General features: G+C 36.0%; 1 protein-coding gene across 12 annotated transcripts in view; it reads left to right on the forward strand.

The window, feature by feature from the left end:
* Positions 1-15,160, forward strand: part of ZNF362 (zinc finger protein 362) — a 984,218-nt gene that overhangs the window by 446,249 nt on the left and 522,809 nt on the right. For all 12 annotated transcript variants that reach the window (XM_044063254.1, XM_044063249.1, XM_044063257.1 and 9 more), the window contains one exon: positions 784-847. In XM_044063254.1, the coding sequence (XP_043919189.1) occupies positions 784-847 (64 nt within the window). The remainder of the gene's footprint in view (positions 1-783; positions 848-15,160) is intronic.

Consider the following 15,160-nt stretch of genomic DNA (forward strand, 5'->3'; position numbering starts at 1 on the left):
CCTCCCTGTACAGTTTTCATCCCTTTGATGCTTTGTAAGCTCTCTGTGAACCATGGCTTTTGCTGTAGCAAGTGAGTAAATGTCAGGAAAATCCTACTAGGACAGCTGAACTTTATTTGGGATTAATCAGAGTCACTCTAATTGATGGCAGGTGTGTACCCAAGAAGACTGAATGCTGTAATTAAAGCAAAAGGTGCTTCAACAAAGTATTAGTTTAAGGTTGTGCACACTTATGCAACCAGCTTATTGTATGTTTTTTATTTTTTATATTTTTCCCCTAACAGATTTGTTTGTCTTTCAATTGAATCGTACAGGTTATAGGTCACATTAAAAGGAAAAGTTTTGAAATTATTTATTGTGGTCTATTTTTTTATATCACAAAAACCTGACATTTTAACAGGGGTGTGTAAAACTTTTTATATCCACTGTATATGTATGTAGATACATATGTATGTATATGTGTGTGTTTGTGTGTGTATTTAAACATTCAAGTTCACTTAACCGAGGGATACAGACACACATATGCACACAAAGTGCCTCTTTCAAATATTCCATATCTGGAAAATTACAAAACTGACATGTTTAATCAGAAGGTTACTGTGGTTAATGAAAACTTAAAAAAGAACACATTTGGTTAAATTTTTTGGTATCTATCAGGGATGCAAGGCTAAAATTTGGGAAATGTTATAAATAATAAGACCTTTAAATTTACTGCCAATATTTATTTTTATGTTGATTAGTGTAGACTTAGATATTCCTTGACTTTTCTCCATTTCATTTCAGAATGGCAGAACCTCGTTTTAACAATCCGTATTTCTGGCCCCCACCTCCCGCCATGCCTAGTCAGGTGAGTGGATACATTTCTGCATTGCATGTAGCATTTTCTTCACTGTTTAGAATCTGATAATGAAGGTATTAGTACTGAAAGTTGCTTGTAACCATGGCATAGCTTTGTGATCTACTGGGACAAGATTTTGAAGCGTTTCCTTTTATTGAAGGTTAGGTTCATTACATATGCATTTTTCCTCTGAGTACAGATGTTGGAAAAGGTAGTGAGTTTCACACATTTGCACCATCAGCATGCCTAGGTACTTCCCTGTAAAGATCAGGAAGAACTTCACTAAACTGATTGAGGGTGAAGATTATTTTTGTGTATTTATTTATACTGTGTTGACTGGGATGGTCCCTCTAGTCCAGTGGCCTCTTATTAGGGGAGACCTGAGGTGAAATTCATACTAAGGCAAATTTGGCTAGGATATCTGGGCTCTTTCCCTACTCTTGATGGTAGGGTGAAGAGTTTGTCTGTTACACATCCTGCCTTCCTGTTCCCGGTCCAGGCACGGAGGCAGCCCAGAGGAACAGGGAGAAAATATGGCTGGTGAGTGCCAAAGCATTTTGGAAGTGAAGTGTGTTGAAATTGAAGAAGAAAATGGTAGAATCCCTACCAGAATTGTTGTCAGGCGATATGGAAGCAGACAAAACATTGTTTGCTGATGATGAGGAGATCAGGAAGGAGATTCAATTAAATGCTGATGATGAGGAGATCAGGAAGGAGATGGAATTAAATGCAGTGGTATAGATGGATTCAGAAGAAAATTTTCATAAAAACTGTTTTAAGTGGCAAATTGGCAGAAAACTGTTAATTCAACCCTCCAGTTGGGAGGAATGTAGGTTGAGTATCTGGAAGAGCTAATTAACCAGAGTGAGCCGGAAAGTGAAGCTGCTGTGTTCTGGAGTGACGTCATGGAAAAAATAGAAGAGGGAGAAAAAGACAAGAAAGAGCCAGAGAAGGTTCCAGAAAAAATGTCCTATGTTCAAATGGCGGAAGAAGGAACTAAGTAGAAGACAGAGATTAAGGAAATGAAGAAATAAAATGTTGTCTGGGTGAGCAGTAAAAAAATGGCCTGGACAGATATGAGGTATAGGACAATGTTATTACACCTTTGGGAGTAAAGAGGTAAGAGTTTTCATTTTAATTAACAAAAACTTTTTGTGACTTGTTTTGTGAAACTGGTCAGGCCATGGAAAACTTTTTGGGGGCCTATGAAAAAAAGAAAAGAAACCACTCCATGGTCAGAATATGTGGTGCAAGCCTTTTTCAGGCAAACAAAAAATAAATTTGGTTCAGTTTAGAACTGAAGTGGAAGCAAAAGAACTGAGTGAATATTTATTAGCAATATGTAAAGAAGTATTAGATACTACTAAAATATATAATGAAAGAGTATTATGGACTGGGGGTTGGGAATGTGGCATAATTATGAAAATGGAAAATGACAATGTAGTGTACATACCTAGTATTATTAATGTCATGGCAGTAGAGGTTTTGTGAGGTACAGAAGACAACCAAAGACTTGTTATTTTTGTGGAAGAAGTGATCATTTAATGAGTGTGACAAAAAAGATTTTATTTATGTGGTCAGACAGGCCATAATGCAAAGAAATGTGAGAAATGTGGTAATGCAGGACATTCATGGTTAGAACATGAGGTAGAAATACAAGAACATGAATTTAAAATATAACGGTTAAAGAAAATAAGAAAGGTAAGGGATAAGAAGATTATTTTAATAACTGTTCTATAAAGCTGAAAATATTAGCTTTGAACATGAACAGTATGAAGAATTTTAAAAGAAGTAGTAGTTGCTCATGCAGTAGTGTTAGAAGGCATTAGAATATTAACAGAAAAAAAGGTGCAAACAGAAAAAACTTTGGAACGATACTGTTATTTGGAAGAAAGACAGAGAAACTATCTCAGGTATATGTATATTATACCAAGAAAATATAAACATATTAGATATTACAGTAGTAGAATTGGGCCAAATAATAGTAGTGGATATAAGATAGAAAACTATGTATATACACTAATAGCTTTATATGCATATGTAACAAAAAAGAAAGAGAAAAAATGTTTAAAAGTATACCTAATTATGTCTGTATTAACATGGATATAATAATGACAAGGGATTTTAATTGTCATTTGAGAAATAAAAGGAATAGTTGTGATGTTAAAATGATTACTGAAATTATGAAATGTGAAAAATTAAAAATTTGGGGAAATAAACACTGGACTTAAAATTAAGACAGTAAATGATTATTTTTTGATTTCAGAATGTCTAAAAATTGCACAAAAATGAATCAAATATACTGTTTTTTGTGATCATGTGGCAATTTGGATAAGAATTCATAAAAATAAGGAGTATATTAAAATAGGAAAAGGTATAAAAAGAGTAAATGAAAAAGACAAGTTGGTGGATTTGATTTAAAAAGAAATAAAAAAAAAGTATTTTAGAATGCGTAGAAAAGAAAAAAATGGAATACAGAATATTAAGTCAAAAATATTTAAAGATTTAATAGAGAAGAAAATTTTGTTTTATGAAAAAGAATTGTATTGAAGAAATCAGGATAAGGTTAATTATTGTATAAGCAAAAATATCATTTACAAGGGAAAAAAGAAGTAGCACCATACATGTCAGATAGTGAATGGAGGAAACATAATGAGAGAATTAAAAATAAAGAAGGGAAACAAGTTAAAACATGAGGTATATGAACTGATTAAAGAATATGTATTAGATTTATATACTAAAAAAGAAGTTCACATAGTACAAATTTACAATGGGGAAAATTTTAAACAAGGAAGATAATAAATATTTAGAGAGAAAAATAAACATAGATGAGTTGAATGAGATCTTGAAAGATATTAATGTTAATTCAGCTACAGATTTGGGACAGAATTGAATATAGTTAAGTATGAAGAAATGTATGATTGGTAAAAAAAATAGTGTTTATAGAATTAATGAATGAGCGGCTAGAAAAAGGAATTGTATATAAAGAAATGTGTGCAGGTGTGATAACATTTATTTTAAGAAAAGGAGATTAAGATGAAATAAAAATTGGACACCAGTTACACTGAATAACACATACTGTAAAATTTTCTTGAGCATAGTAACTATTAGATTACATTGTAATGTAAAATTAGAAAGACTACGTGATTAGAATTTGTTTGGGAGAAAAGGAAAGGGGAGTCGAGAGCTATTGTGGGTAATAATGAAATTAATTGATATTAATACAAAATTTGAAAACAAAAAAAAAATATGAAGGGGGTGTTAGGCATATGATAATCAGTATAAAGCATTGTGGGGGATTTTTCAGGCATATAACATAAGTGAAAAATATTACAAGTAATTAAATCAGTATATGAAAAGAATTATGTGAAACTGAATGTAAACAGTTGGAATGGGAATAATTTGAAAATAATGTGGTATAAAACAAGGATGTCCTGCAAGTAGTATAATCTTTGATGTAATCATAAACACATTAGTAATGGAAATTAATAAAATGTCAAGTAAGGGAGGATATGGAATGATGGATGAAGTACAGTTGCCAATAATGTATACTTATGCTGATGATATCATACTAATAGCAAAAAATAAAGCCCGGATGAAAAAAATTATTGAAAAAATAAGTACACTTTTGAAGGAAATTGGTTTAAGCATAAATAAAGAGAAAAGTGAAGGATTTGGCTATGAAGGTATTATAGGAGGTGTGGAATATAATGAAAACAGTATATATATTTTAGGAATAGTATTTAAAAGTACAGAATACAGACATGAACAATGGGACAACATTATTAAAGAAATCAAAGACGTGCTTACATTCTGGAAGACGTAATTGGTTTTAATACAAAAAGAAAGCACATTTAATAAACCATATTAATAGGTAAAATAGCTTATATAGCAATTGTTTACATGATGCTAATGAAACATGAAAAGGAAATTATGCAGTTAATTTTTTTATTTAATGTGGGGCTTAATATTGAACCCGTTTAAGAGAAGAATTTTGTGTATGAAAGCTGAACAAGGGGAATTGGGGCTGATTAATCTGATTTTGTATGCAACCTCCAAGTATGTATAAATTACTAAAATGAATAGTGAAAAATAAAGACTTGACAGAAACAGTAATGTATTTGAAATGTAAAGAAACTTGGGAAGAAATGGAAATTAAAAAGAAGTAAAAGTGTTTTTAATGAAGAAATGAAAGAACTTTGCAAAATTGTATTGTGGAAATTAAAAGACAATATGAATGAAAAGAATAGAAAAGAATGGTATGTTAACATTATGAGATCTTTTTTATTTGGTGGATCCAAGGAAAGAGTTAAAAATAGACAAGAAGAAAGCAATAATGATGAGATAAAAAAATTATAAAGAAAAATAAAGAATGTAATGATTTTTTTCTGGCAGTTATCCATAGGAAAATTACCAGTGGGGGCAAACATGCCTTATAAGAGAAAACAGGATAGAATAGGTAATAAATGTAAAGAATTGGAAACTACAGAACATGCTTTTTTTAAACGTGAGAGAATTCAAAAACTGTGCAACGAACTATGCAAACATGATTCAGTTAAAACTTATTTAAATTTTGAAATGTTAAACATGGACATGATAGAGTATGGGTTTTATGGGACTAAATCCCAGAATGAAGCAAAGAAAATGGATAGAATCATATTTTATGTAACATGGGTCATGTAGAATGAAAAACTTAATGAAATCAAATACAGTAAAAAATGGATTTTGACAAAAATTTTGGACAAAATATGGCTTTGGTTGTGGGTTAAAGAGTGGAGATAAATACTTAAAATAGGAATATCAGTGTGTTGATATTAAAATATGTAAATACAGTAAATATGTAGAATATTTGAATTGTATATATGTATGCAAATAAAAAAACGCTACTGTTTGCGTACAGGGACACAATTTACTGTTGTACGTTGTGTCTTTGTTCTGGGCGCTGAGGTGGCTCGGAGAATGAAGACATTTAAAAAGTAAACATGGAGGAGAAAGAAGCAGTTTTTCGTGTTTTTGCTGAAAACAAAGCTGTTAAACAGCTGAGGAGCCTAATGTGGTGGAGAATGAGTCAGAAGTAATACAGAGTGAGGAGAGAGGTGAAATGAAAATCAAAAGTAGAGCAGAGTCAAGTAAAAGAAAGAAAGAGGAAGGAGAAGTATGGTAGGTTTTGAAGAATTATTTCTGCGTAATTTATTTGCAGCAGATTCTGCAACATCTGAGTGTGTTGTTCCAACCCTCCAATCATGGTGGTGGTGGGGGGGGGGTTGCAGTATGTTTATTTGAAATAATTAATTGATCAGAGTGAACCAGAGAGGAAGAAGGCAGTGACATGGGGAGAAATAATGGACAGAATTCAAGAAGATGTTCAGTAAATAAGGAAGGAAGAAAAGAAGACATTCACATAAACAGTGAGAGAAGGTGACGGAAGTAAGAAGAAAGCATTGGGTGAGGGTAAGTAGTAAAATGGAAAAGGAGCTGGACAGGTATAAAGTGTGACATAGCATCATTTTACCACTGCGTATTGAACCCAGAGAGGTAAGAGCTTTTATTTTTATTAACAGAGATACTTTCTGTGACATATTTTTTGAGGAGACACAGTTTGTTTGTGTCTTTTGGGTTTTCCTGGTTAGGGATCACCACAGCGGAACTCCGGTCCACTAATGATTGGCAGTAGATTTTTACGTGCCGAGTTGCCAGCCCTGATGCACAACCTTCAATGAAGGTACGCCCATTCACGCATGTCTCTACACAGAAGACGCTCTAGCTGAGAATCAAACAGGACAACGTCTTACTGTGAGGCGACAATGCTACCGCAGCACCACCACCGCAGCATTTTGAGGAGATAGTATATGGAGAAATTTGTAGAACAGTATGAAAAGAGAAAAAGGATGAAAACCCCTGGAACCTGTGTGTTATACAGGCATTCACAGAGAAGCTAAAAAAGGAGTATTTATACAATTTCGAACTGAAGTTGAAAAAGGCGATTTAAAAGACTATTTAAAAACTGTGTGTAGAGGTGTAATGGACATTATGAAAATATATGACAGTAGAGGGTTATGGACTGGGGATGGCAGTCTGGTGTTATATTGAAAATGCAAAATGATAAAAGTATGCGTTTGCAGAGTATAATTAATGTGGAGGAGAATAAGGGGCTGGTTAGATACTGGGGACAACCAAATACATGTTTTTTCTGTGGTAAAGATGATCATTTCATTAACAATTGTGATAAAAAAATGTTTTGTTTGTGGTAAAGCAAAAAAATGTGAGCAAAAATGTATAAAGTGTGAACAAATAGGACATTCATGGATGGATTGTAATGCTGCAGAAAATTGTACACAGGAAAAAGGGGTTAGACCAAGATAAGGAGAGTGTTATAGTAGATGATACAGAAGAAACACAGAAAGCAAAAATGAATGAGAAAGATTTAAGAATGGAAGTGAATGAATGTGCGAGTGAAACAAAAGGAAAAGAGAGACAGACAGAAGAAAGTAAGTAATTCAAGTGATGAAGGAGACTATAAATCGATAAGAGTTAAAAGTAAAAAAAGTTGTATTGGGAAAAGAGTGAAAGATAGAAAAACTAACTTTAAAAATTTAGGTATAGGAGGAAGCAAAAAAGGAAAAGGATAAAAGCAACAAAAACCTTTCCTCACTGTGAGAATCCTGACTGTTAATGTTAACAGTGTAAAGAATGTTCAGCATAGCCTAGGAGTGTTGGAATGGTGTAGAATGCTAGACAGGGACATTATAATATTATTAGTTAAACAACAAAAGAAGAACTATTACAAATTAATGGATTATGGGAAGAAAGAAAGAATACAAATTATTGGATTATGGGAAGGCAAGGTTATATGGAACTTCGGAGATGAGAAATGTTCAGGCATAGCAATTTTTTGTAGAAAATGTGTAGAAATTTTGGATGATATGCTAGTGTTATTAGGAAGAATAGTAATATTAGATATAAGATGGAAGAACCAAATATATAGGGTAATTATACTCTATGCATACACTTTCCAAAAACAGAGAGATTGTATTTAAGAAAATACTTGATTATGTGAATGTAAATATGTGATTTGTAGTAGTTGAAGACTTCAATTGTGATTTAAGACTTGGACATACAAAAGAAGTCATCTGAGAACTGAAATTAATTACTTTATAGTATGAGAGAGTCTAAGTGTATTATATCAAGGAGTTAAAATTACAGGATTTTCAGGTCATGTAGCAATATGGATAGAGATTCGAGAAATCATAGGTTATATAAATGTAGGTAGAGGGATTAAAAGAATCTATGAATTAGAATTAAATGAGTATGTAAAGGCTATAATAATTCAGCTATGGTTTAATCATATAAGCATGAGAGAATTTTATAAAGATTGCACAAGGTTATGGATTAGTTTGAAAGAAAAATATAGAGTTGGTAACTGAAACAGTTTTTGGAATAAAAGAGAACAAAATTCAAGAACCTCTAATGTTAATAGTTGGTAGATGATGCAATAAACAGGGAAACATAATTAAAAATACTGGTAGGAGATGTAAGTAAAGTATTTGACAAGACCCAGTATGAAGCTTTATGGGAGATTTTGAAAGAATATAGTGTAAGTAATAAAATCAACATTTTGAAATCTGTATATAACAAATAAAGTGAGACTAGTGGTAAATGGTTAAGTGAGGAAATAGAAATAAAGAGTGGCATTAAGCAAGGAAGTCCAGCAAGTAGTATTCTATTTGCATTAGTTATGAATGTGGTAGTTACCAAGATACATTTGGCATAGGAGGAAGCTGAATATTGTACACCAAAGGAAATTCAGATTCCAGTGATATTATGCGGACAACTTAGTTGTCAGAAATAAAGAATGGATGAGTGTAGCCATCAAGACACTCAACAAAGAACTAAAGCTGTTAGGACTAAGTATTAATGAGGAAAAGAATAAAGGACTTGGGTTCTCTGGAAAAATATGAGGTATCCAATTTAGTAAAGAAGAAAGAGAAATTCTACGAATAATATTTGGTATTGATCAACCTAGGGTGACACAATGGAAGGACTTGATACTTAAAATACAGAGTATTTGTATATTCTGGAGAACATTTAAATTTGCATGTAGAAAAAAATGTGTTTAATTCAGTAATATTAGCTAAAATGGCACATCTAGTAAGGATATTTGTGATACCATCAGAATGTGAAAAAAAATTATTGAATGCAGTACTTACATTTATATGGGGTTATCTAGACTGAACCCTATTAAAAGAGGAATTCTTTAAGTTACCAATAAGGGAGGAGGTTTGGGTTTAGTACACCCAGTTGTATATGTAACCTTATTAAACTTACGTAAAGTATTGACATGGATGCAGAACAAAGAAAATTGTTAATGAGGATTATAGAAAAATGTAAATCAGTTTGGGAAAGGCTTAAATGTTTAAAAAGAAAAATATTTCTAAACTGGAAATGAAACTATATCAAGAGAAAATACTACTATGGAAGATTGATTTAGGAAACAGAAAAGAAAAGGAAAACATGGTATGAAAATATAATGGGAAAATTTAACCTTACGAGAGTTTAAGAGAAAAAAAAAGTGAAGTCAGTAAAAGCAAGAATGAAAAGATGCAAAAATATGTGGAATGTAAAGATTTTTTTATGGAGGTTGTCTATAAATAGGGTTTCAGTAAAAGCAAATATTGACATACAAAACAAAATATAGAATATGCATGTATTGTGGGTAATTAGAAACTACTGAACATGTTTTTTTCTGAAATATAAAAGGGTATATTAATTGTGGGAAGAAATATTTGGCAAAGAGTGTTTACATCAATTGAAAATGTGAAATGTATAAATATGGACATGTTAAAGGATGTTATGGAAATATAAAACAAAATTATATAGATTGGATGAAATTTGTTTTGTATATTACGGATAATCTGGAATTAAAGATTTAGCGAGATAAAATACAGTGGGAATTGGGTATTGTCAGAAATTTTGAAAACATTTTTGATTGTGGAAAATGAGTGGGGAGAATTGAAAGTCTGAAAATTTTGAAAATGCGTGAGTTAGTTATATACAATTGTAAATATAAATGAGCTGTAAAATTTGTATGTAGAATGTATGTATTGTATTTTTGTGGATTTTAATAAAGGACTCTTACTTTTTTCAATAAGTGCTGTGGATTTGTTTACATCCACATGAGCTACAACAACTCAGGCAGTTGGAGCCTCGGTTTAATGTCTCCTAAGAAGGATGGCACACTTAGGAGTACACCACTCTCCTTATGTTATACTGCAGTGTCAGTATTAGAAAATTAACCCAACTACCTGAGGCAGGAATAGAACCCCAAGCCTTCTGCACAGAAGACAAATATGCTACCTGTTGAGTTACTGAGACTGCTGTAGCTCCAACTGCACAGCAGAGCTATATGTTGTTTATCTAAAGCACTATTACATTAATTATGCTGCTGAGTGGCCTGTAATTGGTAATGCATTTTAACAGAAAACTGTGTTATTCATAAAAAGTGAAGACATAGAGACTTATCCATTGACTTACCTTTTAGTCTGGCAGTTTGATATGGAGGAATAAGGTCATATGCTGCTAATGGACTTCATCATGTAGTGCAGAGTTTGAGTCTGTCAGCCTTTGTTTACCTACTTTATGACTTAGAGCAAGTGACCTAACCAGGTTGCTCTGGGTCACTGCAGAAAAGAAGCTTGTGCTTATTGGGTTTGCTTGGTTAACACATAAAATAACATTTAACACATTTTCTCAAGCCATTTGCTTTAAAAGTGATTGCAATACAGAATTAAATAACCAATACTAATAATCTACTTAAAGAGCTCAAAAAAATAACGATGTATACCTAAGGCCCTATTTCTGTACTCAGTCTCCTACTAATGAGAGATAATCTATGCTTTGTATGTAAGGCATCCTCAGATCTAGCTCTGATGGAGATTTTGCACATCTGGAAAACAAACAGAACCAGATAAACTACATCTAAAAACCTGAACTTTGCCAGCGACATAAGTAGGACATGCTGGTGAGACTGATACGTGTCTCAATGGATCCCAGTGCCATGGAGTAAGCTCCCCATCCATGTGAAGTAGACTTCAGTCCTGACCCTATTCAAAGGAAACCTTAATCATTGGATGGGAATTCACAAATTCACCCCAGTCTGGCCCTCATGTGTCTCATGCACAGAGGTCATCATTATGTAAATTAACCCCCAACTAACATACCTCCCATACATAACCATTAACTGCCTCCTTACTAGCATACCCTACCATATAGGCAACCAGAGTACACGGGAACAAAACTGGGTTGAGTTGCATGGCTAGGCTTATGAAGAACTTGGTGGTCATTAGCTTAGTATAATTTTTTTTTTATATAGGTTCATAGATTCATAGTTTAGTACAAGGCTAACTGCCCTTGTGGGCCATTTTAAGCCTAGCCAGTTGCCCCAGGTGAGAATCAAACCCTGCACCTTGTGTCTGTAAGGTAAACATCTTAACCATTATGCCAACCTCCCCCCTTGAAGCCATGATTAGCTGAGCTACACTGCAAATGCTGTGGAGTGCCTTTCCACTAAGGAGATATTGTACCCATAGAGTAACTGTAGTGTGCTGTTGTACTTGTTATGTGAGTTAGCTGTGTGTCAGGTATATGCTGTTCAGCTAGGGGCACATTTCTGTTTTTTAATTAATACAGTTTAATTAATTAATTATATTTTAAGTAAAGAAATTTGTCATCAGTATTTATCTGGTTAAAAAAACAAATGAGTAAATAAAGCGACTGCAATTCTTGTTTAAAGCTTCATAAGGTAACTTGCTGGCATGATGATCTCAGACTTTTAGCTTAAAGCCCCACCTCATGCATCAGCTGTGTGTGGAACATTAACTGTCCAATTTTTTTAACGGTCTCTGTAATTGTCCCCCCAGAACCCATGTCCATATTCATAATAGAAATGGCAGCCTGATTGATTTAAAAAAAAACTGCAGCAGTTTTCTCCATTCTGCTGTTTAATAGAATGGTCTTCATGGTCTGTGAGGTTTTGATTGGAGCAGTGCTCTGAAGATGTTCATCGTGTGACACTGCTGCAGTCATTACACTTGGGTTATCCTGCCGTCAGGCGGTTCCCCAGTCGGCCTGAGTTCCAAAGTCTTGGTCCGGCGTCGGTTGCTGTCGCTTCTTCCCTGACATCAGTGTGCCAGGGGGATATAAGATGCAGCCGATGCCATTTTCTTCAGTCTTTTAATTGCCGCACGGTGCCCGAAGCAGAAGCAGTTCGCCAGTGCCGGTCGGCCGACTCCTGAGATTTTCAATCCGAATCCAGAAGAAGTCTTCTAAAAAGCTAAGTTCCCCACTGGGGAAACTTTTTCTTGCCTCAGACCGATGTCAGTAAAAGTTAATAATTGTATTTCTTGTGGGAAGCAAATACCTCATAAGAATTTCCACTCCTGCTGTATCCCATGCCTAGGCCCAGACCACGACGTCACTGGTTGTCGGTTTTGTGCTAGGTTTAACAAGCGCACTATTAAACGTTGGTTTGATTTTGCCCGACATTATTTTGGCAGAAAATTTAATTACACCATGCCGTCGGAACTTCCGACGACCGGAATTCATAAAAAGCGCAAGGACAAGGACAGGCATCCAAGGCCCAAGACTAACGACGAGGCCTCTTCCCCGGTTTTCAGCGAGGCACCTACGCAGCCCCTGACGACTACTTCAATAGAACCACAGACCGCCTCCGACTCCCACGTGGAGCTGGCTGGGCCTTCGGACGCTCTTGGTATTCGGATTACCGAACTTAATCCTACAGAGGGAACCGAAGTAGCTGAACAATCCACAGCTTCAAAGGGTGTTTTCAGACCTACCCAGTTAACCAGTAAACCCTCTGTTAAGTCTAAGCCTCCCTTAAAAGCAAAGAAACAGACATAGCAGCTTCCATGCCTAAGAAACAAATGCTAAAAATGGCCGAAGACCTAATCACCCTGATCAGAGGGTCCCAACCCCCTCCAGATAAAAGGCCCAGACAAGATGCAGACTATGAATCTTCAGACCAGGTGTCCATTTCCTCTGACTCATCCTCAGACCTAGGGTATTCCTTACCCCCTTATGAGGATTCTGATGTTGAGGAATCAATTCCATCAGCCTCTCCGCCTGAGGACTACTCCTTTGGGGAGACCTTACATACCATGAGGGAGCATTTCCACTGGGAAGGCCAGGATTACTCAGAATCCAAGAAAAGGCTCAGAGACTTCCTTTTATTGCCTCAACACAGACCCCTTGCTATTCCGCCAGTGTTAGATATTGTGGATGATGTATACACTGAATCCAGCTTAAACCCTGACTCCTTACCACCAGCCCCAGTTAAGCCAGATAGATATTACAGAGTCCCTGACTCTCACAAATTTCTATACAAAAGCCCTGTTGCTGACCCTGAAACTATTTCTCAGGGACCCAAAGGGATTAAGGCCTCATCAGCTAAAAAATTTTGTAAATACAGTATGTTAGGTAGTCCAATCTCACCTTCATTTTAAATAGGGTTCGGAGCTGATCCTCGGCTCCAACTCGGCCGATTTTCAAGCGCGAAGACTTCTGGTTGGCTCGTGGCTAAGCAGGTATCCCATGGTGCACCAGTGCAATCCCCAGATCTCGTTTGCCGCATCGACGAGTTTGGATGTGCTTCTCTTGGCTCTGGCTAAGTTTTTGCATTTTTCATTATCTATTGTTTTTTTTGCATATTTACTGAATATACACATATATAGGGCTTTATCTTTATTGTTTTGTGGTCTTGTGAGACCGTATTAGTAGTATCATGTGTACTGGTAGTTAGGTGCAGTTGCGCTTTGCCGAAATCGTTAGTTTTGGCGGTTTCGCCTTTTCCTGTTATTTACTGGAAAATATACAGATAGGGTTTACTTTAATTGCCTTGTGGTCTTGTGTGACCAGTATTAGTAGTCTCCTGTGTATCAGTAGTTAGGCGCAGTTGCGATTATTGTCTAGATAGTTAGTTTGGCGATTTTGCCGTTCTTAATCAATAGGGGCGCCTATTGATTATTTTTCTGTCAAGAGATTATTGTTGACTGGTGGTCTTTAGCGGGGACCTGCTAAAGTCTTAATTATTTTACAGTTGCGAATTTTTTTTGTAACTTAGAGGACCTAGTCCTCGTGTTGTTACTCCACTGTATTTTTATTTGAAAATTTTTCCTGTGTGACTGAATCTGTCTGTTGGTTTAGTGAAAGACCTATTTTTTTTTATTACACCAGGCTAGGCCCGTTTAACTTAGAGGACCTAGTCCTCATGTAATTCTTATGCAGGGCTAGGCCCTTTTAAGTTAGAGGACCTAGTCCTCAGTCATTCTCTTTCTCCTCTGGTTGCTTGTGTGTTGCAATGTCTAAGGATAGCAAGGAGCACAAACCCTCTGGGTTTAAAAAAATGTATGAAGTGCTCCCAGAAAATGTCTTTGACGGATGGGCACAGTAGCTGTGTCTACTGTTTGGGAGCCATCCATTTGCAAGAATCATGTTTGTTCTGTCATGCTTTCTCTCCTAGAGTGTTGCAGGAGAGAAAGAACAAACTGATACTCAGGGGGTCTTTTGAAGCCAACCTTTGAGGAAGCTTTGTCTGGTTCTTCGGCTTCTTCGTCTAAGTCTTCGAAGTCAAGATCTGACTCAAAATCAAAAGGTTCAAAAAGGCCTTCTCCGGCACCGGCTGGTGTTTCGGAGCTGCCTGCCAAATTAACAAAATCTGCCACCTCGACTCCCCAGTCTTCGGAGCCGAAGGAAAGCACCGTGGTTTCAGAGTCGGTCACAGGTGCTTCGGTGCTGACTGCTGAACCCTTGCATCTAGTTGACTACTTCTTGGAGCCGGTCTGTAGAGTCCCTACCGGTCTCCTTGATGGTCAGATCTCCAGTGCCTGCTAGGTTGAGATCCCCAACCTTATTTTCTAGATCTTCCAGGAGTCTTTTGGAAGAGGATGTGGAGAGGGTAGTACTGAGACTCTTGAAGTCGTCTGCCCTACCCAAATTTTTGTTGGCTTCAACCCAATCGGCTCCGGAGCCACTCAAACCAGTCTTGTCCTCATCCGTGATTCCTCCTCCGAGCCATGTTGTTTTTTTGGAGCCGGAGTGCTTGTTACCAACAGGAACCCTCGGTTCCGGCTTCCCTTGCTGTTGCATTGGAGCCGAGTTCAGCTCTGACACGCTCGGCTCCGTCCGTTGTGTCCAGGGACTAAAGCTCTTCTGTCGGCATCGAGGGGGAGGGTTTGAATCGATATTCGTTAGCTCTGAGCCTTCCTCTCGGTGCTTCCGCCAGAGTGAGCTCGGACCCTGCATCTATCC

The sequence above is a fragment of the Protopterus annectens genome, chromosome 2.part1 (genome assembly GCF_019279795.1).
Source record: "Protopterus annectens isolate FY-2018-M chromosome 2.part1, PAN1.0, whole genome shotgun sequence".
Classification (NCBI taxonomy): Eukaryota; Metazoa; Chordata; order Ceratodontiformes; family Protopteridae; genus Protopterus; species Protopterus annectens.